Source organism: Oncorhynchus nerka, linkage group LG8 (assembly GCF_034236695.1).
Source record: "Oncorhynchus nerka isolate Pitt River linkage group LG8, Oner_Uvic_2.0, whole genome shotgun sequence".
In the NCBI taxonomy this organism is placed as follows: Eukaryota; Metazoa; Chordata; class Actinopteri; order Salmoniformes; family Salmonidae; genus Oncorhynchus; species Oncorhynchus nerka.
Genome location: NC_088403.1, coordinates 57465083 through 57492500, shown reverse-complemented (window position 1 = coordinate 57492500; position 27418 = coordinate 57465083). Strand labels below are relative to the sequence as shown.

Sequence of the window (27418 nt, the reverse complement as noted above, 5' to 3'; positions counted from 1 at the left end):
TTACAGGTGTCTCCTTCCCTGCTATATGCCTCAAAAGGCAAATAAAACAGATCAATGTCAAATGAAATCAAAAATGTAGACGCTGAGATTCCTAGTCTTTTTGTAGGCTACAACAGAGGACAGACCTTAGGTGATAAGCACCTAGATACATGAGAGTGGATTCAAGGGTCACAAAAACACTTACAGTACATTGAATTTGATTTGAAGATACAGTACAGGCTGAATTTCAACAGAATCTCAACAGTTTTCTGTGGCGAGGTCAGTAAAGGTTCAGACAATTCTCACTTCCAGAAATGGAATCACATGTCACTGAATGTGTTTCACTACACTGCTGTTTTCACCACAGGGTCAACCCTGCTGTACAGTCACCTGAGACACATGCTGACACACACAAATAAACGCACGCACGCACGCACGCACGCACGCACGCACGCACGCACGCACGCACGCACGCACGCACGCACGCACACACACACACACACACACACACACACACACACACACACACACACACACACACACACACACACACACACACACACACACACACACACACACACACACACACACACACGCCTTGCACCTCCTGTCCATTTTAGCAGTGTTTTGGTGAGCTTCACACAGTCGAACAGCATGAAGGGCTCCACTGTCACACAGTCCACCACCTCATCCCCTCCAAAATCTGAAACAACAACCACCAGCTGTCTAAGTTGGGGAAAGTTCACTTCTTCGAAATAAGATTTTTTTCAATACGATCACGGTGAAGTTTTATTTTTTTACTTCTAGTGTAAAGCACACTCACTTTGTCTGAAATAAAGATGAGCAATAATGACTCTATACTGTTATTGTAAATGAGAATAGAATGTAACAATTCTACAAGAATGTGGATACTACCATGGTTATGGATAATTCCGAATGAATTGTGAACAATAATTAGTGAGAAAGTTACAGAGGGTGAAAACCATTACTGGTCATGGCGAGAGGTACAACATCATCTGAAACACAACCAAAACCATTACTGGTCATGGCGAGAGGTACAACATCATCTGAAACACAACTAAAACCATTACTGGTCATGGCGAGAGGTACAACATCATCTGAAACACAACCAAAACCATTACTGGTCATGGCGAGAGGTACAACATCATCTGAAACACAACCAAAACCATTACTGGTCATGGCGAGAGGTACAACATAATCTGAAACACAACTAAAACCATTACTGGTCATGGCGAGAGGTACAACATAATCTGAAACACAACCAAAACCATTACTGGTCATGGCGAGAGGTACAACATAATCTGAAACACAACTAAAACCTATTGCAACCGCATCCAACAAGTTTGCAGAGTCACAACTTTGACATAGTCATTGTGTGCTAGGAATATGGGACCAAATACTAAACGTTTGATTACTTTTATAAGAATATTTAGGGGTGTCAATCATTTTGACCCCTATCTTTTGGAGAAAAAGTATTACTTGTTAAACAAAATCTCTCCCTCTCAGCAATTAGTATTGATATAAAATAATATAATTTCATCCAAAATGATATACAGCATCAAATATAGCTCGGTATTTGAATTATTTATTTTATACAGTCATTATTGTTCATCTTTACCAAGGGTGTCAATACTGTACATAAACATCTATTTGATTTGGTGAAGTCTGGCTTTGACACAATATTCATTTAAAAAGTCAATCAACTGATTCCTATTTTGAGTGGGAATAATTGTGTGTGTGGGTGGTGGTGACGTCTGGAAAAGTATAGCAATATTTCATTTTGAACTGTGTTATTAGCGTGGCCAGGCGGGTCATGTTTCGGAGGACGCATGACTCGACCTTCGCCTCGTAATTCGGGGAGAAAATGGGTGAAAATATATTATTTCGCTTGTAGCCATACCACCCTGAACATTCCTGTTAACTGGAACTACAGGGGCCTAGCCCGAACCATGGAAAACAGCCCCAGACCATTATTCCTCCTCCACCAAACTTCACAGTTGGCAATATGCATTCAGACAGGTAGCGTTCTCCTGGCATCCGCCAAACCCAGATTTGTGTCGGACTGCCAGATGGTGAAGTATGATTCATCACTCCAGACATCACGTATCCACTGCTCCAGAGTCCAACGGCGGCAAGCTTTACACCACTCCAGCCGATGCTTGCGCATGGTGATCTTAGGCTTGTGTGCGAATGCTGGGCCATGGAAACCCATTTCATGAAACCCCCTGGCAAACAGTTCTTGTGCTGACGTTGCTTCCAGAGGCAGTCGGTAGTGAGTGTTGCAACCAAGGACAGACTATTTTTACCCGCTATGTGCTTCAGCACTCGGCGTCCTGTTCTGTGAGCTTGTGTGGCCTAACACTTCGCGGCTGAGCCGTTATTGCTCCTAGACATTTCCACTTCACAACAACAGTACTTTTGATTGGGGAAAGCGCTAGCAGCGCAGTAATTTGACAAACTGACTTATTGGAAAGGTGGCATCCTATGACACCACTTCCTGTGTGGGTGGAGGAAGAGGAAGTGACCCGAGTGGAAGAGTTGAATCCTGTCTGCGCACTGAGGCTTGCTCTGGGACCATTTCTTTCCCCAGTCTTGCTTTTAGGCTCTGACCTATTGTCCAACCCATTGTCACTAAGCTTGAAGAGATTGTTTTGACTGTACAGATACTACATGTTTTCCTTATGCTGAACACTGCTATCTTTGTTGCCACTATTGTCGAGGGGAGACCCATTGCTGTTCACAGACAATTTTTCAAATAAAGACCCAAGGCTGCTACCAAAGATTTTTATGACTATACCAAGATAGACCACAGCCAGTCATTTCCAATGGGAACAAATGAGCTATAGTGGGCAGAACAAGCAAGGAGGGGGGCAGAGCTAAGCACAAGCTAGCGAGATCCTATTGGCGCATTCTAGCATCATCTGCATATTTTCATTAGGAAACGCCTACTCTGTGAAGTGCGCATGTGCAATAACTCAACGCTCCTTTGCACTCCTTCTAAAAAAAATGCCATTTAAAAAAAACTTTTGCAAAGGTTAAAGTTTACAAACCTTAGTCCACTCTGTTCATAACATATTCTAATTTTGGAAACAGAAAACTGAATTGAGATCAAATGTTTCATTGATGAAAACATTTCCAGAATGTCGGCCAAAATCCATCTTGTTCAATCTTTTCCCACTGCCCGCCAGTGGGCTTCCTCTCACTGCCCGCCAGTGGGCTTCCTCTCACTGCCCGCCAGTGGGCTTCCTCTCACTGCCCGCCAGTGGGCTTCCTCTCACTCCCCGCCAGTGGGCTTCCTCTCACTGCCCGCCAGTGGGCTTCCTCTCCCTACCTATTTGGAAGTAAGTGGAAACACCAAGCGGATGCTTCACATTTAAACATCCAGTGAAATATCTGTCTCATTTTTCTATCTGTGCTTCTACTAAGTGATCCTGTAGCCATTTTGTTATAGCTATTGTTTGGTAGCTCTTCAATACTGCCCAGAGTCGTACAGATTTCCTGTTCCTAAAGTAACTTTGGAGGAAAACAAGAGGTTTTGGGTGCTTTGTCTCTGTGTAACTCTTCTTTATGTGTTACTTTTTGGGGCTTGGGGCCCCTCATGTTTCCTTTTTACACTGAGGCATGGTACTGCCTGAACCTCCCCATCACCTGGGAGAAACCATCTAGATGCACGCCCAATTTTTCAGTTTTTGATTTGTTAAAAAAGTTTGAAATATCCAATAAATGTCGTTCCACTTCATGATTGTGTCCCACTTGTTGTTGATTCTTCACAAAAAAATACAGTTTTATATCTTTATGTTTGAAGCCTGAAATGTGGCAAAAGGTCGCAAAGTTCAAGGGGGCCGAATACTTTCGCAAGGCACTGTACACCTTAGACAAATACATTTAAACTCAGTTTTTCACAAATCCAATTTCACAATCATAGGAAAAATTCCATGTCTTAGGTCAATTAGGATCACCACTTTATTTTAAGAATGTGAAATGTCAGAAAAATAGGGGAAAATTATTTATTTAAGCTTTTATTTCTTTCATCAAATTCCCAATGGATCAGAAGTTTACAAACACTCAATTAGTATTTGGTAGCCTTCCACAAACTTCCCACAATGAGTTGGGTGAATTTTGGCCCATTCCTCCTGACAGAGCTGGTGTAACTGAGTCAGGTTTGTAGGCCTCCTTGCTTGCACACGCTTTTTCAGTTCTGCCCACAAATTTTCTATAGGATTGAGGTCAGGGCTTTGTTATGGCCAATGCAATACCTTGACTTTGCTGTCCTTAAGCCATTTTGCCACAACTTTGGAAGTATGCTTGGGGTCATTGTCCATTTGGAAGATCCATTTGCGATCAAGCTTTAACTTCCTGACTGATGTCTTGAGTTGTTGCTTCAATATATCCACATCATTTTCCTACCTCATGATGCCATCTATTTTGTGATGTGCCTCCCCCTTTTTCCTCCAAACATAACGATGGTCATTATGGCCAAACAGTTCTATTTTTGTTTCCTCAGACCAGAGGACATTTCTCCAAAAAGTATGATCTTTGTCCCCATGTGCAGTTGTAAACCGTAGTCTGGCTTTTTTATGGCGGTTTTGGAGCAGTGGCTTCTTCCTTGCTGAGCGACCTTTCAGGTTATGTTGATATAGGACTCGTTTTACTGTGGATATAGATACTTTTGTACTTGTTTCCTCCAGCATCTTCACAAGGCCCTTTGCTGTTGTTTTGGGATTGATTTGTACTTTGCGCATACAAAGTACGTTAATCTCTCGGAGACAGAATGCGTCTCCTTCCTGAGCAGTATGACGGCTGCGTGGTCCCATGGTGTTTATACTTGCGTACTATTGTTTGTACAGATGAACATGGTACTTTCAGGCGTTTGGAAATTGCTCCCAAGGATGAACCAGACTTGTAGAGGTCTTCAATTTTTTTTCTGAAGTCTTTGCTGATTTCTTTTGATTTTCCCATGATGTCAAGCAAAGAGGCACTGAGTTTGAAGGTAGGCCTTGAAATACATCCACAGGTACACCTCCAATTGACTCAAATTATGTCAATTAGCCTATCAGAAGCTTCTAAAGCCAAGACATCCTTTTTTGGAATTTTCCAAGCTGTTTAAAAGCACAGTCAATTTAGTGTATGTAAACTTCTGACCCATTGGAATTGTGACAGTGAATTAGAAGCGAAATAATCTGTTTGTAAACAATTGTTGGAAAAATTACTTGTGTCATGCACAAAATAGATTTTAAATATAATTTTTTGTTTGTTTTATCTTTATTTTGTTTAAGAACAAATTCTTATTTACAATGACAGCTTACACCAGCCAAGTCCGGATGATTGTGCACCTCCCTATGGGACTTCCAATCACGGCCGGTTGTGATACAGCCTGGATTCAAACCAGGGTGCCTGTGGTGACGCCTCTAGCACTGAGATGCAGTGCCTTAGACCGCTGCGCCACTCGGGAGCCCTAAACATGTAGAAAGCCTATCTTTCACATAGTTCAGCTCTCACATTTAAGTGTAGGCAGTCGTCCTGTGTAAGTGACTGCGATGTGCTAATAGGAATCCACTGTTTCTGTCATACCCGTTTTTATTATCGTTGCTATTTTTTTATTCTGTCTAGTGGTGATTTTAGCATGTCAATCTTGGTGGGGCAAACTCCACAAAGCCACTACACAACACTAAACAATACATGAATTGCACCATAACGGTGACAAACAGTGCCCACAAACTGTTAGGGACAACATAAATCCCTTTTCAGCACCATGGAGGGAATCCTTTCCACCTCTACACCTGGCTATCAGCAGAGCCTTGTCTGGCAGAAAAACTGTTAATTCAGCCTTATTTACTGCCTTAAAAAAACATAGCTGATATGACTGACTTGCTTAAACAAATGTGGTTTCTACTGGCAATTGAGACGTACAAACTATGGCATAAGGGAACGACGAGCGGATACGAGGCAATCCATAATTTCGCTTAAGACATTATAGAGCGAGCTAGGACGGACGTAGTCCATATAACTATTTGTTCAGCACTTTTGAAATGTACATTGACCAAATTTAAAACATGGATTGTTTTTACAGTATTCTCCCTGTACACCAGGTCAGAACAGTAGGATAAATGAAGGGGCCATATAAGCAGACAATGGTAGCTCTTACAATATTCAATGATTACATTTCTCTAAAACAGGCTATAGGCTACATGTGCACCACCAAGTCAGAGAAGTAGGCTAAGTTATGAGGAGGGAAGGGACCAAATGATTAGGTTGAGGCACATGGGCTACTAACAGCTTACTACACAACATACACTTTGTAATACTTTCTTAGCTACATATCTCCCTTGCATATTACATCATTATGCAGCAGCATTCAGGGCTCCCAAGTGACGCAGCGGTCCAAGGCACTGCATCTCAGTGCTAAAGGCGTCGCAGAAGACCTTCGTTTGATTCCAGGCTGTATCACAATTGGCCGTGATTGGGAGTCCCATAGGGTGGACCTTGAGCCTTCTTGGATGGGCAATTCAAATGTAAATCTGTGGCCAAAGGGCTTGAATTAATTATATACACTACCAGTTAAAAGTTTGGACACACCTACTCATTCCAGGATGCCCCCTATAACCCCACGGTACAGAACAAGACTCCTCGGCAAGCTCTGGCTGGCCTTCTCCAACCACTGCCTTTCCCTCACCGTCCCTGGTCCCACATATCCCTGGATTTTGTCACGGGGTTCCCCCCGTCTGAGGGCATCACTGCCATCCTGACTGTGGTCGACTGGTTTTCCAAAGCCGCCCAATTCATTCCTCTCCCCAAACTACCCTCGGGCAAAGAGACGGCCCAGCTTATGGTGCAGCATGTCTTCCGGATCCACAGACTCCCGGTGGACATGGTCTCCGACCTGGGTCCGTAGTTCTCGTACCAGTTCTGGAAGGTGTTCAGCTCGCTCATTGGGTTGTCGGCCAGCCTGTCTTCCGTATCCAACCCCAGTCCAACAGCCAGTCGGAGCGAGCCAACCAAGATTTTGAGACGACACTTCACTGCCTAGTCTCCGCCAACCCTACCACCTGGAGTCACCTGTAGTCAGTACGGGTTGAGTACGACCGCAACACCCTTCATTGCTCTGCCACAAGTCTTTTGATCTTTGAGTGTTCCTTGGGATATCAGCCTCCGCTCTTCCCTGAGCAAGAGGAGGAAGTCAGCAATCCCTCTGCCCAGATGTTCATCCGCTGCTGTCGCCGTACCTGGAAGAGAGCCAGGGCTGCTCTGTTGAAGACCATTTCCAGGTATAGGGTTAGGACCCCTGCTCCACTCTATCGGCTTAGGCAGAGGGTGTGGCTCTCCACCCGGGACCTGCCCCTCTGGTTGGAGTCTCGTAAACTTTCCCTCCATTGCATCGTTCCGTTCCCCATCTCTAGAGTAATTAGCCCCACTGCTGTCTGTCTTTTGTTACTCCGTACCCTCCGTACCCTCCGTATTCAACCGACTTTCCATGTGTCTAAGCCCGTGTCTCACAGCCCTTTATCTTCTGTTTCCAGGCCCACCCCTCCTCCCCGTGTCATCGATGGCCATCTGGCGTACACGGTGAGCCGCCTCCTGAGGGCAGGGGTTTCCAGTACCTGGTTGACTGGGAGGGTTATAGCCTGGAGGAGAGGTGCTGGGGACCCGCTAGAGACAACCTGGACCCAGCCCTTATCGCCGACTTCCACCGCCGGCACCCTGGCCAACCAGGTATGCGCCCAGGTAGGATCCCAGGTATGCACCCAGGTAGGAGGCCAGGTGGCGCCCCTAGAGGGGGGAGTACTGTCACACCCTGATCTGTTTCACCTGTCTTTGTGATTGTCTCCACCCCCCTCCAGGTGTCGCCCATGTTCCCCATTATCCCCTGTGTATTTATACCTGTGTTCTCTGTTTGTCTGTTGCCAGTTCGTCTTGTTTGCCAAGTCAACCAGCGTTTTTGTCTCAGCTCCTGCTTTTCCCAGTCTCTCTTTTTCTCTCCCTCCTGGTTTTGACCCTTGCCTGTCTTGACTCAGAGCCCGTCTGCCTGACCACTCTGCCTGCCCCTGACCCTGAGCCTGCCTGCCGTCCAGTACCGTTGCCTCACCTTTGGTTTACTGACCCCTGCCTGCCTTGACCTGTCTATTGTCTGCTCCTATTGTATTATTAAACCATTGTTCATTCAACGTTGTCTGCATCTGGGTCTTACCTTCTTACCTGATAGCTGGGAAGAGACACACACCGGCATACGCACGCACACGCTAACTTACTCACTCTACACACACGTACATTGTAATGTAATATTGTGGTATTCTACATGTATTGTAGATGTTTAGTGGTAGAGTAGTGTGTAATAATGTATTGTAGATGTGTAATGGTGTAATAATGTGTTGTATTGTAGATGTGTAGTGGTGTAATAATGTGTTGTATTGTAGATGTGTAGTGGTGTAATAATTTGTTGTATTGTAGATGTGTAGTGCTATGTAATAATGTGTTGTATTGTAGATGTGTAGTGCTATGTAATAATGTGTTGTATTGTAGATGTGTAGTGGTGTAATAATGTGTTGTATTGTAGATGTGTAGTGCTATGTAATAATGTATTGTAGATGTGTAGTGCTATGTAATAATGTATTGTAGATGTGTAGTGATGTATTAATGTGTTGTATTGTAGATGTGTAGTGCTATGTAATAATGTGTTGTATTGTAGATGTGTAGTGGTGTAATAATGTGTTGTATTGTAGATGTGTAGTGGTGTAATAATTTGTTGTATTGTAGATGTGTAGTGGTGTAATAATGTGTTGTATTGTAGATGTGTAGTGCTATGTAATAATGTGTTGTATTGTAGATATGTAGTGCTATGTAATAATGTGTTGTATTGTAGATGTGTAGTGCTATGTAATAATGTGCTGTATTGTAGATATGTAGTGGTGTAATAATGTGTTGTATTGTAGATGTGTAGTGCTATGTAATAATGTGCTGTATTGTAGATATGTAGTGGTGTAATAATGTATTGTATTGTAGATGTGTAGTGGTGTAATAATGTGTTGTATTGTAGATGTGTAGTGCTATGTAATAATGTGCTGTATTGTAGATATGTAGTGGTGTAATAATGTGTTGTATTGTAGATGTGTAGTGCTATGTAATAATGTGCTGTATTGTAGATATGTAGTGGTGTATTAATGTGTTGTATTGTAGATGTGTAGTGGTGTAATAATGTATTGTATTGTAGATGTGTAGTGATGTATTAATGTGTTGTATTGTAGATGTGTAGTGCTATGTAATAATGTATTGTATTGTAGATGTGTAGTGGTGTAATAATGTGTTGTATTGTAGATGTGTAGTGGTGTATTAATGTGTTGTATTGTAGATGTGTAGTGGCAGAGTAGTGGTTTAATAATGTGTCTTATTGTATATGTGTAGTGGTGTAATAATGTATTGTATTGTAGATGTGTAGTGATGTATTAATGTGTTGTATTGTAGATGTGTAGTGCTATGTGTAATAATGTGTTGTATTGTAGATGTGTATTGTAGTGTATTAATGTGTTGTATTGTAGATGTGTAGTGCTATGTAATAATGTATTGTATTGTAGATGTGTAGTGTTTAATAATGTGTCTTATTGTATATGTGTAGTGGTGTAATAATGTATTGTATTGTAGATGTGTAGTGATGTATTAATGTGTTGTATTGTAGATGTGTAGTGCTATGTAATAATGTATTGTATTGTAGATGTGTAGTGGTGTAATAATGTGTTGTATTGTAGATGTGTAGTGCTATGTAATAATGTGTTGTATTGTAGATGTGTAGTGCTATGTAATAATGTATTGTATTGTAGATGTGTAGTGGTGTAATAATGTGTTGTATTGTAGATGTGTAGTGCTATGTAATAATGTATTGTATTGTATATGTGTAGTGGTGTAATAATGTATTGTATTGTAGATGTGTAGTGGTGTAATAATGTGTTGTATTGTAGATGTGTAGTGCTATGTAATAATGTATTGTATTGTAGATGTGTAGTGGTGAAATAATGTGTTGTATTGTAGATATGTAGTGCTATGTAATAATGTATTGTATTGTAGATGTGTAGTGGTGTAATAATGTGTTGTATTGTATATGTGTAGTGGTGTAATAATGTGTTGTATTGTATATGTGTAGTGGTGTAATAATGTGTTGTATTGTATATGTGTAGTGGTGTAATAATGTGATGTATTGTAGATGTGTAGTGCTATGTAATAATGTGATGTAGATTGTAGTGATGTATTAATGTGTAGAGTGGCTAATAAGTATTGTAGATGTGTAGTGAATTAATGTGTTGTATTGTAGATGTGTAGTGCTATCTAATAATGTGTTGTATTGTAGATGTGTAGTGCTATGTAATAATGTGATGTATTGTGGATGTGTAGTGGATGTGTAGTGGTGTAATAATGTGTTGTATTGTAGATGTGTAGTGCTATGTAATAATGTGTTGTATTGTATATGTGTAGTGGTGTAATAATGTGTTGTATTGTAGATGTGTAGTAATAATGTATTGTATTGTAGATATAATGTAATAATTGTATTGTAGATATGTAGTGCTATGTAATAATGTGATGTATTGTAGAGATGTGTAATAATGTGCTATTGTATAAGTGTGTAATAATGTGTTGTATTGTAGATGTGTAATAAGTGGCAGAGTAGTGGTGTAATAATGTGTTGTATTGTAGATGTGTAGTGATGTAATAATGTGTTGTATTGTAGATGTGTAGTGCTATGTAATAATGTGTTGTATTGTAGATTTGTAGTGGTGTAATAATGTGTTGTATTGTAGATGTGTAGTGCTATGTAATAATGTGATGTATTGTGGATGTGTAGTGGCAGAGTAGTGGTGTAATAATGTGTTGTATTGTAGATGTGTAGTGATGTATTAATGTGTTGTATTGTAGATGTGTAGTGCTATCTAATAATGTGTTGTATTGTAGATGTGTAGTGATGTATTAATGTGTTGTATTGTAGATGTGTAGTGCTATCTAATAATGTGTTGTATTGTAGATGTGTAGTGCTATGTAATAATGTGTTGTATTGTAGATGTGTAGTGGTGTAATAATGTGTTGTATTGTATATGTGTAGTGGTGTAATAATGTATTGTATTGTAGATAGTGGTGTAATAATGTGTTGTATTGTAGATGTGTAGTGGCAGAGTAGTGATGTAATAATGTGTTGTATTGTAGATGTGTAGTGGCAGAGTAGTGGTGTAATAATGTGCTGTATTGTAGATGTGTAGTGGCAGTGTAGTGGTGTAATAATGTGTTGTATTGTAGATGTGTAGTGTATGTAATAATGTGATGTATTGTAGATGTGTAGTGGCAGAGTAGTGGTGTAATAATGTGTTGTATTGTAGATGTGTAGTGGTATGTAATAATGTGATGTATTGTAGATGTGTAGTGGCAGAGTAGTGGTGTAATAATGTGTTGTATTGTAGATGTGTAGTGATGTATTAATGTGCTGTATTGTAGATGTGTAGTGGTGTAATAATGTGTTGTGTTGTATTGTAGTGGTAGAGTAGTGGTGTAATATTGTGTTGTGTAATGTACTCTTTTATTTTACCCGTATCATTTTGGGTGATGTAATTGCCTTAATTTTGTTTGGACCCCAGTAAGAGTAGCTGCTGCCTTGGCAGGAACGAACAGGGATCCATAATAAACCCAGGAAGAGTAGCTGCTGCCTTGGCAGGAACGAACAGGGATCCATAATAAACCCAGGAAGAGTAGCTGCTGCCTTGGCAGGAACGAACAGGGATCCATAATAAACCCAGGAAGAGTAGCTGCTGCCTTGGCAGGAACGAACAGGGATCCATAATAAACCCCAGTAAGAGTAGCTGCTGCCTTGGCAGGAACGAACAGGGATCCATAATAAACCCAGGAAGAGTAGCTGCTGCCTTGGCAGGAATGAACAGGGATCCATAATAAACCCAGGAAGAGTAGCTGCTGCCTTGGCAGGAACGAATAGGGATCCATAATAAACCCCAGGAAGAGTAGCTGCTGCCTTGGCAGGAACGAACAGGGATCCATAATATACTCCAGGAAGAGTAGCTGCTGCCTTGGCAGGAACTAATGAGAATCCTTAATAAACCCCAGGAAGACCCCCCACCCCCTCTAGTCAAGTGACTGTCTGAGCTGCTCTGATCCACTACCCCCCCCCCATCCCCTCTAAAGTCAAGTGACTATCTGAGCTGCTCTGATCCACTACCAACCCCCCACCCCTCTACAGTCAAGTGACTATCTGAGATGCTCTGATCCACTACCCCCGCCACCCCCTCTACAGTCAAGTGACTGTCTGAGCTGCTCTGATCCACTACCCCCCCTCATCCCCTCTACAGTCAAGTAACTGTCTGAGCTGCTCTGAATCACGCTTCACCATCTAGCAGTCTGAATCTGGATTTGGCGGATGCCAGCAAAACGCTACCTGCCCCAATGCTTGGTACTAACTGTAAAGTTTGGTGGAGGAGGAATAATGGTCTGGGGATGTTTTTCATGGTTCAGCCTTGGCCCTTTAGTTCCAGTGAAGGGAAATCTTAACGTACAGCATACAGTGACATTCTAGACGATTCTGTGCTTCCAAATTTTTGGAAACAGTTTGGCGAAGGCCCTTTCCTATTTCAGCATGACAATGCTCCTGTGCATAAAGCCAGTGGTGTAAAGTACTTTAACATAGTAAAAACATAGTAAAATATAGAAAGTAAAAGTACTACTTACAGTTGAAGTCGGAAGTTTACATACACTTAGGTTGGAGTCATTAAAACTCGTTTTTCAACCACTCCACAAATTTCTTGTTAACAAACTATAGTTTTGGCAAGTCGGTTAGGACATCTACTTTGTGCATGACAGATACATTTTCCAACATTTGTTTACAGACAGATTATTTCACTTATAATTCACACTGACACAATTAAAGTGGGTCAGAAGGTTTACATACACTAAGTTGACTGTGACTTTAAACAGCTTGGAAAATTCCAGAAAATGATGTCACGGCTTTAGAAGCTTCTGATAGGCTAATTGGAGGTGTACCTGTGGATGTATTTCAAGGCCTACCTTCAAACTCAGTGCCTCTTTGCTTGACATCATGGGAAAATCTAAATAAATCAGCCAAGACCTGAGAACAAAAATTGTAGACCTCCATAAATCTGGTTCATCCTTGGGAGCAATTCCAAAAGCCTGACGCTACCACATAGCACACAGCAATAGTACACAAGTATAAACACCACGGGACCACACAGCCATCACTCCGCTCAGGAAGGAGACGCGTTCTGTCTCCTAGCGATGAACGTACTTTGGTGCAAAATGTGCAAATCAATCCCATAACAGCAGAAAATGACCTTGTGAAGATGCTGAAGGAAACAGGTACATTAGTATCTATATCCACAGTAAAACGAGTCCTCTATCGACATAACATGAGAGGCCGCTCAGCAAGGAAGAAGCCACCTCTTCCATTCAGCCACAAGAGCATTAGTGAGGTCAGGCACTGATGTTGGGAGATCAGGCCTGTCTCGCAGTCGGCGTAACAATTCATTCCAAAGGTGTTCGATGGGGTTGAGGTGAGAGTTCTGTGTAGGCCAGTCAAGTTCTTTCACACCAATCTCAACAAACCATTTCTTTATGGACCTTCCTTTATGCAGTGGTTGAAACAGTACCTTATGGTCATTTGAGTTAAAGTAAAGATTTGTTAGAAAATTACTCAAGTAAAAGTGAAAGTCACTCAGTAAAATCTTACTTGATTAAAAGTCTAAAAGTAGTTGGTTTTAAATATACGGAAGTCTCAAAAGTAAATGTAATTGCTAAAATATACTTCAGTTCAAAAGAAACAGCATGAATCATTTAAAATTCCTTATATTAAGCAAACCAGATGGCACACCCAAAAAAACAAAACAATTACGGATAGCCAGGGGCTCACTACAACGCTCAGACATAATTTACAAATGAAGCATTTGTGTTTCATAAGTCTGCCTGATCAGAGGCAGTAGGGATGACTCTTGATTAGTGCGTGAGTTTAAATATTTTCCTGTCCTGCTAAGCATTTAAAATAAATGTAATGAGTTCTTTTGGGTGTCAGGGAAAATGTATGGAGTAAAAAGTACATTATTTTCATTAGGAATGTAGTGAAGTAAAAGTAAAAGTAGTCAAAAATATAAATAGTAGAGTAAAGTAGATACGCCAAAAAAGTACTTACAGTTTAAGTCGGACGTTCACATACACCTTGGCCAAATACATTTAAACTCAGTTTTTAACAATTCCCAACATTCAAACCTAGTAAAAATTCCCTGTCGTAGGTCAGTTAGGATCACCACTTTATTTTAAGAATGTAAAATGTCAGAGTAATAGGACATACTGACAAATTCTCTAAAATGACATTGGAGGCAGCTTATGGTAGAGAAATTAACATTACATTATCTGGCAACAGCTCTGATGGACATTCCTGTAGTCAGCATGCCAATTGCATGCTCACTCAAAACCTGAGACATCTGTGACATTGTGTTGTGTGACAAAACTGCACATTTTAGAGTGGCCTTTTATTGTCCCCAGCACAAGGTGCACCTGTGTAAGGATCATTTTTTATTTAAATCAGCTTCTTGATATGCCTCACCTGTCCATTGGATGGATTTTCTTGGAAAAGGGGAAATGCTCACTAACAGGGATGTAAACAAATGTATGCATAAAACTTAAGAAATACACCACATGACCAAAAGTATGTGGACACCTGCTCGTCAAACATCTCATTCTAAAATCATGGGAATTAATATGGAGTTTGTCCCCCCGTTGCTGCTGTAACAGACGCCACTCTTCTTTCCACTAAATGTTGGAACATTGCTGCAGGGACTTGCATCCAGGCTGGTGTTAACCTGTCACCTGAGGGCAATGGGTTGATCTAGGTTTGAAATTGTGTTCAAAGACCATCGATAATGGACAAGGAATTCATCTTCGTTACAAAGTATTATGATTTATTAACCATGTGGCAAAATAGTATATTGTCTTTAATTGAGTAGGCAAATATACATTCATGTTTGGAGCTCATTCATTATTTCAATTTCCCTTCATACATGAAGGTTTCCTTTCAGCTACATATTATAAAATCATTTTAAGAAAACTGATATTAAAAGGCTACCTGGGCTGTAGAATGACCATAGATCTATTATGTGTAGGGAAAGGAGGCTATAGTGTATTGGGTAGGGTAGGCACCGGGGTTCGGCTCGGACTGCGGCTGGGTCACAGGGGTCATTAGAAGTACTTGATGGGGTCAAAGGTCAGGGTTAATCAGAAGTACTCGATGGGGTCGCTGTGGGCTTTGGACTCCTGCAGGCTGGTCAGCTCCAGTTTGCTTCCGGCGTGTGGCAGCATTTTATACACGCGCAGGTGGACATGGTCTTCACCACCAACATGAACCTGTAAGACACAAGAGAGATGAGGTCAGAGTCAGGCAGTTGGACACAGTGGTAAGAACAGAGAACAGGTCAAATCAAATTGGTCACACACACATTTGTAACAGTATAGCTAGCAGATGTTATTACGAGTGTAGCGAAATGCTTGTGCTTCTAGTTCCGACAGTGCAGCAATATCTAACAATTCCACAACTACCTAAACACACACAAATGTAAGTGAAGGACTGGAATAAGAATATATACATATATGGATGAGTGTTAGAGGTATCTAACAACTGACAAGTTACATCCATTCATGTTTCATGGAACATGTGAAATGGAATCCAGTATCAATGCACTGAAATGCAGTCTGTGTCCACTGGCCACTTGGCTTACAGTGTAACAATGTAGGTTACTGAAAGGGTACTGTCAAATAAACTCCATAAACCACCCTCTTTAGTTACACATTACAGTGCCCTTTTTACTGGGTAATTATTCCTGTAATTAAAGTGTAACATGTATTGTAATGACCCATTACTACACTATTTACCCTGTACTAGGGTTACATAACCTTTATTTAACTAGGCAATTCAGTTAAAAACAAATTCTTATTTACAATGACGGTCTACACCGGACAAACCCGGAAGACAATTGTGTGCCGCCCTATGGGACTCCCAATCACGGCCAGATGTGACACAGCCTGGATAGGGCTAAGAAGTGTGTACTGTAGGGCTGTACCTTAGGGCTGAGGTTAGGAAGAATGAGTAATTGCAATACTTGTTACACTGTAATTACGTACCACAGTAATAAGGGGACAGTAATGTAAAGTGTTACGTAGCAAGAAATAATCTGAAACCTTGATGAAGAAGTTGGTCCCTGCCACCACCTGAGTCTTGTAAATTTTCGCTGTGAAAACGTCAAAATTCCTCCCCGTTTTCTGCTCTGCATGCGGCTTCATCTGTGGGCAAAAACATGGTTATCTTTTAGTAGCTACAATTTTAGTAGACTACATTTGGTGGCGAATGGGGAATGGCGTTCATTACTCGATCTACACAGACACTGACAGTCCCCTTTCCTCTCTCACCTCATCACAAATCTTCTGCACCTCCTCAGTGGCATCCTTTGGCCCAGTTGTTCCTCCACACAATGGCATCTTTACTGTCAGACTGACCGAACACCGTCACTGAAACTATCGCACGTTATACCAAATACCACATTCGCCCACTTTAACACCAAAGACAAAACAAGAAGTCACATGTTTCACCGGATATGAAATCTGAAGCATCCGGTTGAAATGTCCACTCCCCACCAAATAGAGAGAGGCTATTCGGACCATTGAGGTATACGGAGAACATACCGACAAACCTGGTGCTCAGATTGATTATCGGAGAGATTCTATGCTGCTAGCCTCATGTCATGAATATGTAGATCCACCTCGAGCGAACTGCGATATAAAGTGTTTTTTTTTCTCAAAATTGCCGGGATGTCACGTGTCCTACTCATATCAGTACACTCTAACAATTTAAGCATTACGAAACGTTTATTCCATGAAAAACCCCTCGCGTAACAAATAAGACATACATTTTTTTGTTTACAAAATTCGACACTCATTGACCTCCATACAAAAACTCCTGGCTTGGTGGGCGAAATAACTGCCAAGCGACTGCTTCATAATTATAGATCCGGTGAAATCGGTCTCATTGTCCTTTCTGTGCGTATACCAACACAGTCTACCCTTAATATGTGCTACATGAACAAATAAGCACAATGTTTTTAGGTACTAACAGCACAAACTCAATAGCAGAGGCATGATGCCACGCCCCCTTCTTAATCTCTAAACGCGACGCGCCCTGAGTTTATGCTGTTAGTACAAAGAAACAACTGTTCATTTGGATGCAGATATCTATTTTACGGTGAGAACGCGAGGTAAATTATCGGACTAGAAAATACAAATAATCTAGTATTCACTGTATTTCGGTCGGCATAACTATAAACTCTTACTTTATTTCAATCAGTTACGGATATTGGTTCATCTTGTAGACAGGGAGTGATATGTATTCGCTTGGCCAACAGTATCAAAGATGTTCTACAAGATGTTCTCACCTATCTGTGACAGTATCTTGTATGCTAACGTTAGCAACCCTAGTGAACATTGGGCTTAGATAGCTGTTTGCCGTTAATTATGTAAAAGGTTTTCAATAATACCAAATCGTGGAAGCACATGGAAATACATTTATTTCATGACTTAAAGGAGTCACCTGGACAAAAAATGTCTAAGGCCTCGCACTTTACATGCGTAAACAAACAACTAAATAGGTACATAACACTTAGCATGTCTTGAGGCCTTAGACCTTTTTTTGTCCAGGCCTTGGGTGAATTATTTTGCCTCTGCTGTACCTCTAGCCATTGGACAAGGCTAGTGGTAAGAGCAGCTGACTGTCTCTTTACAGCTCACACTCTCAGGTCAGTTCCGGTACCTATTTAGTTTGTGTTTGTTTACGCATGTAAAGTGTAACAATTTTTTTCTAAATATATAACATATGCCAGTCCTGGCTGCCTCATGTTAATTGTATATTATTGTAATCAAAAGTCACAGCGGAGGACATGGACCTAACCAGAACAGGTGACCATATTGCAGCTAATGGCAGGGGTGAGTATCCCCCTATATAGAGCTTTACCCTGGGGCATCTGACCCTAAAACAGGGTTTCTCCACCACCACCCCTAGAAGTTTCACATTTTTGTTTTAACCCTAATGTAATGATGTGCACTTAGTTGGGAAGCAAGTTCAGGGAGTGAGTGTTTCAATAAATAAACACAAAACAAGAGCACACGGACTTAACACCGGAGCATAAACAATAACGCCTGGCGAAGGAACCAAAGGGAGTGACATATATAGGGAAGGTAATCAGAGCGGTGATGGAGTCCAGGTGAGCCTGATGATGTGCAGGTGTGCATAATTATGGTGACAGGTGTGCGCCATAACGAGCAGCCTGGTGACCTAGAGGCCAGAGGGGGAGCACACGTGACACCTAAACAGCCACACCTGATTTAATTTGTCAAAGGCTTGATAATTAGTTGACTAATTGAACCATGTGTGTCAGTTAAGGGTTAAACAAAAAGTGAAACGTCTGGAGGGGCCGAGGAGAGGTTCGGGAAACCCTAAAGGAACCCCAAGGGAGATGCCGAGAGCGAAATCTCCCTTGGGGGATTTCTCAAGGCTAGGATTGTTACACTACTCCTTCAGTTCAGAAAACACATTCCTGGGCTTCTTTATCACAAATCCCTCACACCTTAACAGGACATGCTTTTGACCCTCAAAACACTATCCTTCTGCTCATCAAATCAAAGTTTATTTGTCACGTTCACCGAATACAACAGGTGTCACCTTACAGTGAAATGCTTACTTACAGGCTCTAACCAATAGTGCAAAAAATTGTATTAGGTGAACAATAGGTAAGTAAGGAAATAAAAACAACAGTAAAAAGACAGTGAAAAACAGTAGCGAGGCTACATACAGTAGCGAGGCTATAAAAGTAGTGAGGCTACATACAGACACTGGTTAGTCAGGCTGATTTGAGGTAGTATGTACATGTAGATATGGTTTAAAGTGACTATGCATATATGATGAACAGAGAGTAGCAGTAGTGTTAAAGAGGGGTTGGCGGGTGGCGGGACACTGCAGATAGCCCGGTTAGCCAATGTCGCGGAGCACTGGTTGGTCGGCCCAATTGAGGTAGTATGTACATGAATGTATAGTTAAAGTGACTATGTATATATGATAAACAGAGAGTAGCAGCTGCGTAAGAGGGGTTGGGGGGTGGGGGGCACACAATGCAAATGGTCCGGGTAGCCATTTACCTGTTCTGGAGTCTTATGGCTTGGGGCAAAAAACTGTTGAGAAGCCTTTTTGTCCTCGATTGGCACTCCGGTACCGCTTGCCATGCGGTAGTAGAGAGAACAGTCTATGACTGGGGTGGCTGGGGTCTTTGACAATTTTTAGGGCCTTCCTCTGACACCGCCTGGTGTAGAGGTCCTGGAAGGCAGGCAGCTTAGCCCCAGTGATGTACTGGGCCGTACGCACTGCCCTCTGTAGTGCCTTGCGGTCTGAGGCCAAGCAATTGCCGTACCAGGCAGTGATGCAACCAGTCAGGCAGGATGCTCTCGATGGTGCAGCTGTAGGAACCATGCCAAATCTTTTTAGTTTCCTGAGGGGGAATAGGTTTTGTCGTGCCCTCTTCTTGACTGTCTTGCTGTGTTTGGACCATTCTAGTTTGTTGGTGATGTGGATACCAAGGAACCTGAAGCTCTCAACCTGCTCCACTACAGCCCTGTCGATGAGAATGGGAGCGTGCTCGGTCCTCCTTTTCCTGTAGTCCACAATTATCTCCTTAGTCACGTTGAGGGATAGGTTGTTAATCTAGCACCACCCGACCAGGTCTCTGACCTCCTCCCTATAGGCTGTCTCGTCGTTGTCGGTGATCAGGCCTACCACTGTTGTGTCGTCTGCAAACTTAAGGATGGTGTGGGAGTCGTGCCTGGCCATGCAGTCATGAGTGAACAGGGAGTACAGGAGGGGACTGAGCACGCACCCCTGGGAAGCTCCAGTGTTGAGGATCAGTGTGGCAGATGTTGCTAACTACCCTCACCACCTGGGGGCGGCCCGTCAGGAAGTCCAGGATCCAGTTGCAGAGGGAGGTGTTTAGTCCCAGGATCCTGAGCTTAGTGATGAGCTTTGAGGGGACCTTGGTATTGAACACTGAGCTGTAGTCAATGAATAGCATTCTCACATAAGTGTTCCTTTTGTCCAGGTTGGAAAGGGCAGTGTGGAGTGCAATAGAGATTGCATCATCTGTGGATCTGTTTGGGCGGTATGCAAATAGGAGTGGGTCTAGGGTTTCTGGGATAATGGTGTTGATGTGAGCCATTACCAGCCTTTCAAAGCACTTCATGGCTACAGACGTGAGTGCTACGGGTCTGTAGTCATTTAGGCAGGTTGCCTTTGTGTTCTTGGGCACAGGGACTATGGTGGTCTGCTTGAAACATGTTGGTATTACAGACTCAATCAGGGACATGTTGAAAATGTCAGTGAAGACACCTGCCAGTTGGTCAGCACATTCCTGGAGCACACGTCCTGGTAATCCGTCTGGCTCCGCAGCCTTGTGTATGTTGACCTGTTTAAAGGTCTTTCTCACGTCGTCTACGGAGAGCGTGATCACACAGTCATTCGGAACAGCTGATGCTCTCATGTGTGCCTCAGTGTTGCTTGCCTCACAAGTGAGCATAGAAGTGATTTAGCTCGTCTGGTAGGCTCGTGCCACTGGGCAGCTCGCTGCTGTGCTTCCCTTTGTAGTCTGAAATAGTTTGCAAGCCCTGCCACATAAAACTAGCGTCGGAGCCGGTGTAGTATGATTCAATCTTAGCCCTGTATTGACGCTTTGCCTGTTTGATGGTTCGTCGCAGGGCATAGCAGGAATTCTTGTAATCTTCTGGGTTAGAGTCCCGCACCTTGAAAGCGACAGCTCTACCCTTTAGCTCAGTGCGAATATTGCCTGTAATCAATGCCTTCTGGTTGGGGTATGAACGTACAGTCACTGTGGGGACGACATCCTCTATGCACTTATTGATAAAGCCAGTGACTGATGGGGTGTACTCCTCAATGCCATCGGAAGAATCCAGGAACATATTCCAGTCTGTGATAGCAAAACAGTCCTGTAGTTTAGCATCTGCTTCACCTGACCACTTTTTTGTAGACCGAGTGCTTCCTGCTTTAATTTTTGCATGTAAGTGGGAATCAGGAGGACAGAGATGTGGTCAGATTGACCAAATGGAGGGTGGGGGAGAGCTTTGTACGCATCTTTGTGTGTGGAGTACAGGTGATCTATAATTTTTTTCCCTCTGGTTGCACATTTAACATGTTGATAGAACTGATTTAAGTTTCCCTGCATTGAAGTCTCTGGCCACTAGGAGTGCCGCCTCTGGGTGAGAGTAGAAAATGGTAGGAGGGGGTATTTACCTGATGTTGGGTTGAAGCCAGGTCACTTGACCCTAAGGAAATCACACTACACACAACAACCCAGAGAGAGTAAGGGGCTCATCAAGGCTAACGTTGCGCCTACTTGTCAGGCAGCATGACTACCTTGTTAGGACATTTCTAACTAGTACTAAATGCAGTAGTAATAAACTGACCAATTTTAGCTGGCTCACTGACTTCAATTTCAATTTGGGATGAAATACAAAGTGGTGCTATAAAACGTTCAAATCCTCAGACCGACTGACTGTAACCTCAGCCTCTGTCCTGAAGGCATGAACTCTTAGGTTGCATGTTTTGAAAATAGATTTAAAAATGTTATATTACATCCAAAATAAGAGGAACCACAGCTAATGTACATTTAAACCACATAGTTATGCACATGTAGTCTAACGACATATACAGTGGCTTGCAAAAGTATTCACCCCCTTGGCATTTTTCCTATTTTGTTGCCTTACAACCTGGAATTAAAATTGATTTGTTTAGGGGGTTTGTATCATTTGATCTCTGATTAATGCCCTCCTTGCTTGGTCTGTGAGTTTTGGTGGGTGGCCCTCTTTTGGCAGGTTTGTTGTGGTGCCATATTCTTTCCATTTTTTAAATAATAGTGCTCCGTGGGATGTTCAAAGTTTCAGATATTTTTTTATAACCTAACCCTGATCTGTGTACTTCCCCACTACTTTGTCCGTGACCTGTCTGGCATGCTCCTTGGTCTTCATGGTGCCGTTTGCTTAGTGGAGTTACAGACTCTGGGGCCTTTCAGAACAGGTTTATATATACTGAGATTATGTGACACTTAGATTGCACACAGGTGGACTTTATTTAATTAATTATGTGACTTCTGAAGGTAATTGGTTGCACCAGATCTTATTTAGGGGCTTCATAGCAAAGGGGGTGAACACATATGCATGCACCACTTTTCCATGGAACATTTAAAAACATTTTTTTTTTTTAAACAAGTTACTTTTTTCATTTCACCAATTTGGACTATTTTGTGTACATCCATTACATGAAATCCAAATAAAAATCAATTTAAATTACAGGTTGTTATGCAACAAAATAGGAAAAATGCCAAGGGGGGTGAATACCTTTGCAAGGCACTGTACAGTACCAGTCAAAAGTTTGGACACACCTACTCATTTCAGGTTTATTTTTACTATGTTTTGGGTTCTTGAACCAGCAATCCACCTCTCTAATCTCCAGGCCAGTCCCGTACCCCTTCAGACATTCAACCTGCAGCTGTGTACCCCCTCTAGCACCAGGGTCAGCGCACTCTCAAATGTTGTTTTTTGCCATCATTGTAAGCCTGCCACACACACACTATACATTTATTAAACATAAGAATGAGTGAGTTTTTGTCACAACCCGGCTCATGGGAAGTGACAAAGAGCCCTTATAGGACCAGGGCACAAATAATGATATAATAATAATCAATAATTTTGCTATTTATTTAACCATCTTACATATAAAACCTTATTTGTTCATCACAAATGGTGAATAACTCACCACAGGTTAATGAGAAGGGTGTGCTTGACAGGATGCACATAACTCTGCAATGTTTGGTTGTATTGGAGAGAGTCTCAGTCTTAAATCATTTTCCACACACAGTCTGTGCCTGTACTTAGTTTTCATGCTAGCGAGGGCCGGGAATCCACTCTCACATAGGTACATGGTTGCAAAGGGCATCAGTGTCTTAACAGCATGATTTGCCAAGGCAGGATATTCTGAGCGCAGCCCAATCCAGAAATCTGACAGTGGCTTCTGATTAAATTAAATTTTCACAGAACCGCTTGTTGCAATTTTGATGAGGCTCTCTTGTTCAGATATTGTTAAGTGGACTGGAGGCAGGGCATGAAAGGGATAACGAATCCAGTTGTTTGTGTCATCCTTTTCGTGAAAGTACCTGCATTATTGCGCACCCAACTCACTCCGGTGCTTAGCTATATCACATTTGACATTGTCCATAAGCTTGAGTTAATTTGCACACAAAAAAATCATACAATGATGGAAAGACCTGTGTGTTATCCTTGTTAATGCAGACAGAGAAAAGCTCCAACGGTTAATGTGATTGGATGTTAATTATTTGACTAGACTACCTGTATTTGACATTGTGTTGTTATTTCGCTGAACACTAGATGGTTTCATTTTTTTGGGGGCAGTGAAACGAGGCTACTCAGGTGAGAAAACAACCTCACCCAAATGTTTAGCCCTGTTGGAAAATATAAATGGACTGTTTGAAAATGTGAAGAATAAAAAAGAAAATATATATATATTTTTGTATTTAAAAAAAAATGTCAATCACATTTTTATTGGCGTAACCAACCCCGACGGCATTGTGCGTACCCCAGTTTGAGAATACCTGCTCTATGCTACTTACCACACCTTGGTGGTTTGATTTGATGTATAATTTTGTTATATCATCTTGCAGTCTGACTCTCTATGTAGTGTTGAGATGGGCTTCTACAATGGTGTCTTCCTGGAGAAAGACGATGACGTCATCCTTCGTCAAACATGTCCATCCAAAGACCAATCATGTAATTATTCTTACAGTTTCAATAGCTTTAATGTCACTCAGTTTAGAACTTTTTTCTTTCATTCCTCTCACCTGGTTGTCTAGGGCTACATTGAAAGGAAAAACCAGCAGACACTACGCCCTCCATGGAATGAGTTTGACACCCCTAATATAGACTAACCTACCCGCAGAGCCTACTGCACTATAGGCCTATCTGCGAACTGTTGGCTAGAGCGCACGTGCCAAGACCAGAGGAGGCACATTTGCTCTTTAATGCAACAGTTTGTGAAAGAGTTGAAAATGCAATAGAAACACATTGAACATTAGATTTTTATTCGGGACATGAAAACTCAAGCGACGTCATCACACACTGATTTTTATCTGCAACAAGTCGGTTTGGTGGAAACAACCCACTGGTGGGAAAATGCACATAATTTCTTTATGCAGATTTTTAGAATATTCACATGGAAATCTGTCAGCAATTGGATGGAAACCTAGCTACTGCTAAACGATATGAGTGGTGTAGGTAAGTGATGAAGTGAAAACCTATAGGAGGATAGCTCTCTACGAGGTGGGATGAGCATGAAATGACAGCAGGCTGTTCAACACTGAGCCATGCTGACTGACAGATGGCGTGGATTGGTACATGGCAATTCAGTCCCACATCATGTGTTATCACTTATTTGGCTAAATGATTATCCATAGTTGCCTCTTTTGATCCAGCCACAGCAGTCTGTAAATGGACTGTTACCTTGGAGACAACATTAAGATGCTAAAACTTTTACACTCCAATTGAACTCTGCCGGTGACATTTTCTCACATCTTATTTCTCTCTCTCTCTCTCTCTCTCTCTCTCTCTCTCTCACGCCAGCAAGCCGTTCACCAACTAATTTTATGCCTTACACAACTCAGCACATATAGTATGTATTGCTCCACCTTTCTCAAACTCCAGTTCCATACATTTGTTTACCTTTTTTACCTGTGTCTATGGATTGTACAGGGATTTTAAGTTGGGACTGTAACTACATACTAAATCTAATTCCATCTCCTGTATAGTTCTGCCCTCTCTATAGATTATGCTGATGCCCCACCGTAAGAACCTGGAGCTCTTTACTGGTTCTGTGGGAGGTGACGTGGCCACAAATCAGTGCCTGGGACACCTTACAACGCTGCCACTGTCTGAACAACAGCCAAAGGGTGGTCAAGACATCTACTGCAACTTCATCTTTAGTGTGTCAGCTCTGCTGCAGCTGGGAGATAAAGGTATGGCACCACACTCCCAACAGTCACGTATGCTTAAACATACTTCATCTTTAGTGTGTCAGCTCTGCTGCAGCTGGGAGATAAAGGTATGGCACCACACACCCAACAGTCACGTATGCTTAAACATACTTCATCTTTAGTGTGTCAGCTCTGCTGCAGCTGGGAGATAAAGGTATGGCACCACACACCCAACAGTCACGTATGCTTAAACATACTTCATCTTTAGTGTGTCAGCTCTGCTGCAGCTGGGAGATAAAGGTATGGCACCACACACCCAACAGTCACGTATGCTTAAACATACTGTGACGGCCCTGAATTTTTCTGAACCGTCTCAGTGCAGCTCCTTCCAATAGGGCGCTTTCCCTTTAATTTCCAATTAAATAGCCAGCATCAGCATCGGATCCACTCTTTGCGTCCGTGGACTACACCTCTCCGTTCTTCGTGGCCTTTCTCTGCTGGAGATCTATTGGCGGATTGGATTGTCTGTCTGACCGACTGACTACAACCTTTTTGTATACGGTATTTCATTTGTTTTGATGTGATGTATACAGTGACTTAGTAAGAGTTGATACGCTTTAAAGTTCTGTAGTAAAATATTGTTATATTGATTGTATGATTAATACTGGGTTTACGCTACACTGAATGAACGGACAAACATTGCGTGACAGAAGTCACTTGAGTTCACTGAACTCCTTTACCCGGCTGGACTCTTTTTAGGCCCGAGGTACAGGACATTTCTGGAGGAACCAGAACTCATTGTGATATTATTATATGTGTGTGTGTAATCATTGTTGTTGCTAATACAACCCACGCAAAAGAATATAGTTGTTTTTGAAGTTCTTTCCAATGTTTTAAGGGTTTATGAAAAGTTTATTTCCATCTTGACTTTTACATAAGTCCTTTGTATTGGTGTAGACTTGACGGACCAGATGGGACTCATTCCCACCCAAACTAAAAGGAGAAACCAATGTTTTCTCTGGTAGGCACAACCTACCTGGCACCCCTATAAATAATAACCTCAAGTCAAAACCGTTACAATACTTCATCTTTAGTGTGTCAGCTCTGCTGCAGCTGGGAGATAAAGGTATGGCACCACACTCCCAACAGTCACGTATGCTTAAACATACTTCATCTTTAGTGTGTCAGCTCTGCTGCAGCTGGGAGATAAAGGTATGGCACCACACACCCAACAGTCACGTATGCTTAAACATACTTCATCTTTAGTGTGTCAGCTCTGCTGCAGCTGGGAGATAAAGGTATGGCACCACACACCCAACAGTCACGTATGCTTAAACATACTTCATCTTTAGTGTGTCAGCTCTGCTGCAGCTGGGAGATAAAGGTATGGCACCACACACCCAACAGTCACGTATGCTTAAACATACTTCATCTTTAGTGTGTCAGCTCTGCTGCAGCTGGGAGATAAAGGTATGGCACCACACACCCAACAGTCACGTATGCTTAAACATACTTCATCTTTAGTGTGTCAGCTCTGCTGCAGCTGGGAGATAAAGGTATGGCACCACACTCCCAACAGTCACGTATGCTTAAACATACTTCATCTTTAGTGTGTCAGCTCTGCTGCAGCTGGGAGATAAAGGTATGGCACCACACACCCAACAGTCACGTATGCTTAAACATACTTCATTGTGTGTTTCTTAAAGTGGCAATCAGCAGTTGAAACTATAAAAAAGCGGTCTCCCCGCCTGCTTCAGTAAAAAGCTGAAGGATGGGGCTGAAAAATGTAGCCACTCTCAAATTCATAGAGCTGTGGATGCAAGGACTGACCATCACGCCTCCTTCTCAAAGCCCATTGGAGGAGACGACCCAAGGTTCCTCGCCTCAGACCTCCTCCAATGGTTTTTTGAGAAGGATGCGAGTGGAGAGGATGTGAGGAGTTAAGCAGAGATGAATTGGGACAGAGTTCATGTCATTGTTTTAGGTGGAAACAGATGTTGAATGATACATTTATTCTGTTTGCACTTATCTTCTACTTGTGCTCTTTCCACAGATGGCTCTGGCTTGCTGATGACATCTGATCTGACTCCTTGCAAATTGACTCCTGTATTACTGACTATATTAAATAAAACTTCCAATGCCAAATTGAAATATTTTTTTGATTCTGTAATTGATAGACAATGGTACTTTCCAATCAGACAATTACAAAAATAAAGAAATAATGAATCTGTTTTCCTCAGTGCAATGTTTGGTGAATGCATGGTGTTGTTTTCTCCTCAGTCCTCCTTTGAATG

At 42.0% G+C, this 27418-nt stretch overlaps 1 protein-coding gene and 1 long non-coding RNA gene across 10 annotated transcripts; one reads left to right on the top strand and one right to left on the bottom strand.

The window, feature by feature from the left end:
- Positions 1–14924: 14924 nt before the first annotated feature.
- Positions 14925–16683, bottom strand: LOC115133632 (cystatin-B-like). The gene is made up of 3 exons (XM_029667067.2): positions 16447–16683; positions 16219–16320; positions 14925–15387 (listed from the first exon to the last, which is right to left on the bottom strand). Exons 1-3 carry the CDS (start codon positions 16513–16515, stop codon positions 15259–15261), a joined length of 300 nt encoding a protein of 99 aa, XP_029522927.1. The 5' UTR covers positions 16516–16683; the 3' UTR covers positions 14925–15258.
- Positions 16684–17175: 492 nt separating this feature from the next.
- Positions 17176–27356, top strand: LOC115133633 (uncharacterized). 9 transcript variants are annotated; one of them, XR_010464592.1, is made up of 5 exons: positions 17176–17275; positions 17728–17825; positions 17959–18012; positions 23820–25166; positions 27178–27356. It is a non-coding gene; the product is annotated as an uncharacterized LOC115133633 (long non-coding RNA). The 9 variants fall into 9 exon arrangements; XR_010464588.1 differs by having other exon boundaries at positions 17953–18012; XR_010464590.1 differs by having other exon boundaries at positions 17182–17275; positions 17766–17825; positions 17953–18012.
- The last annotated feature ends 62 nt before the right edge of the window (positions 27357–27418 follow it).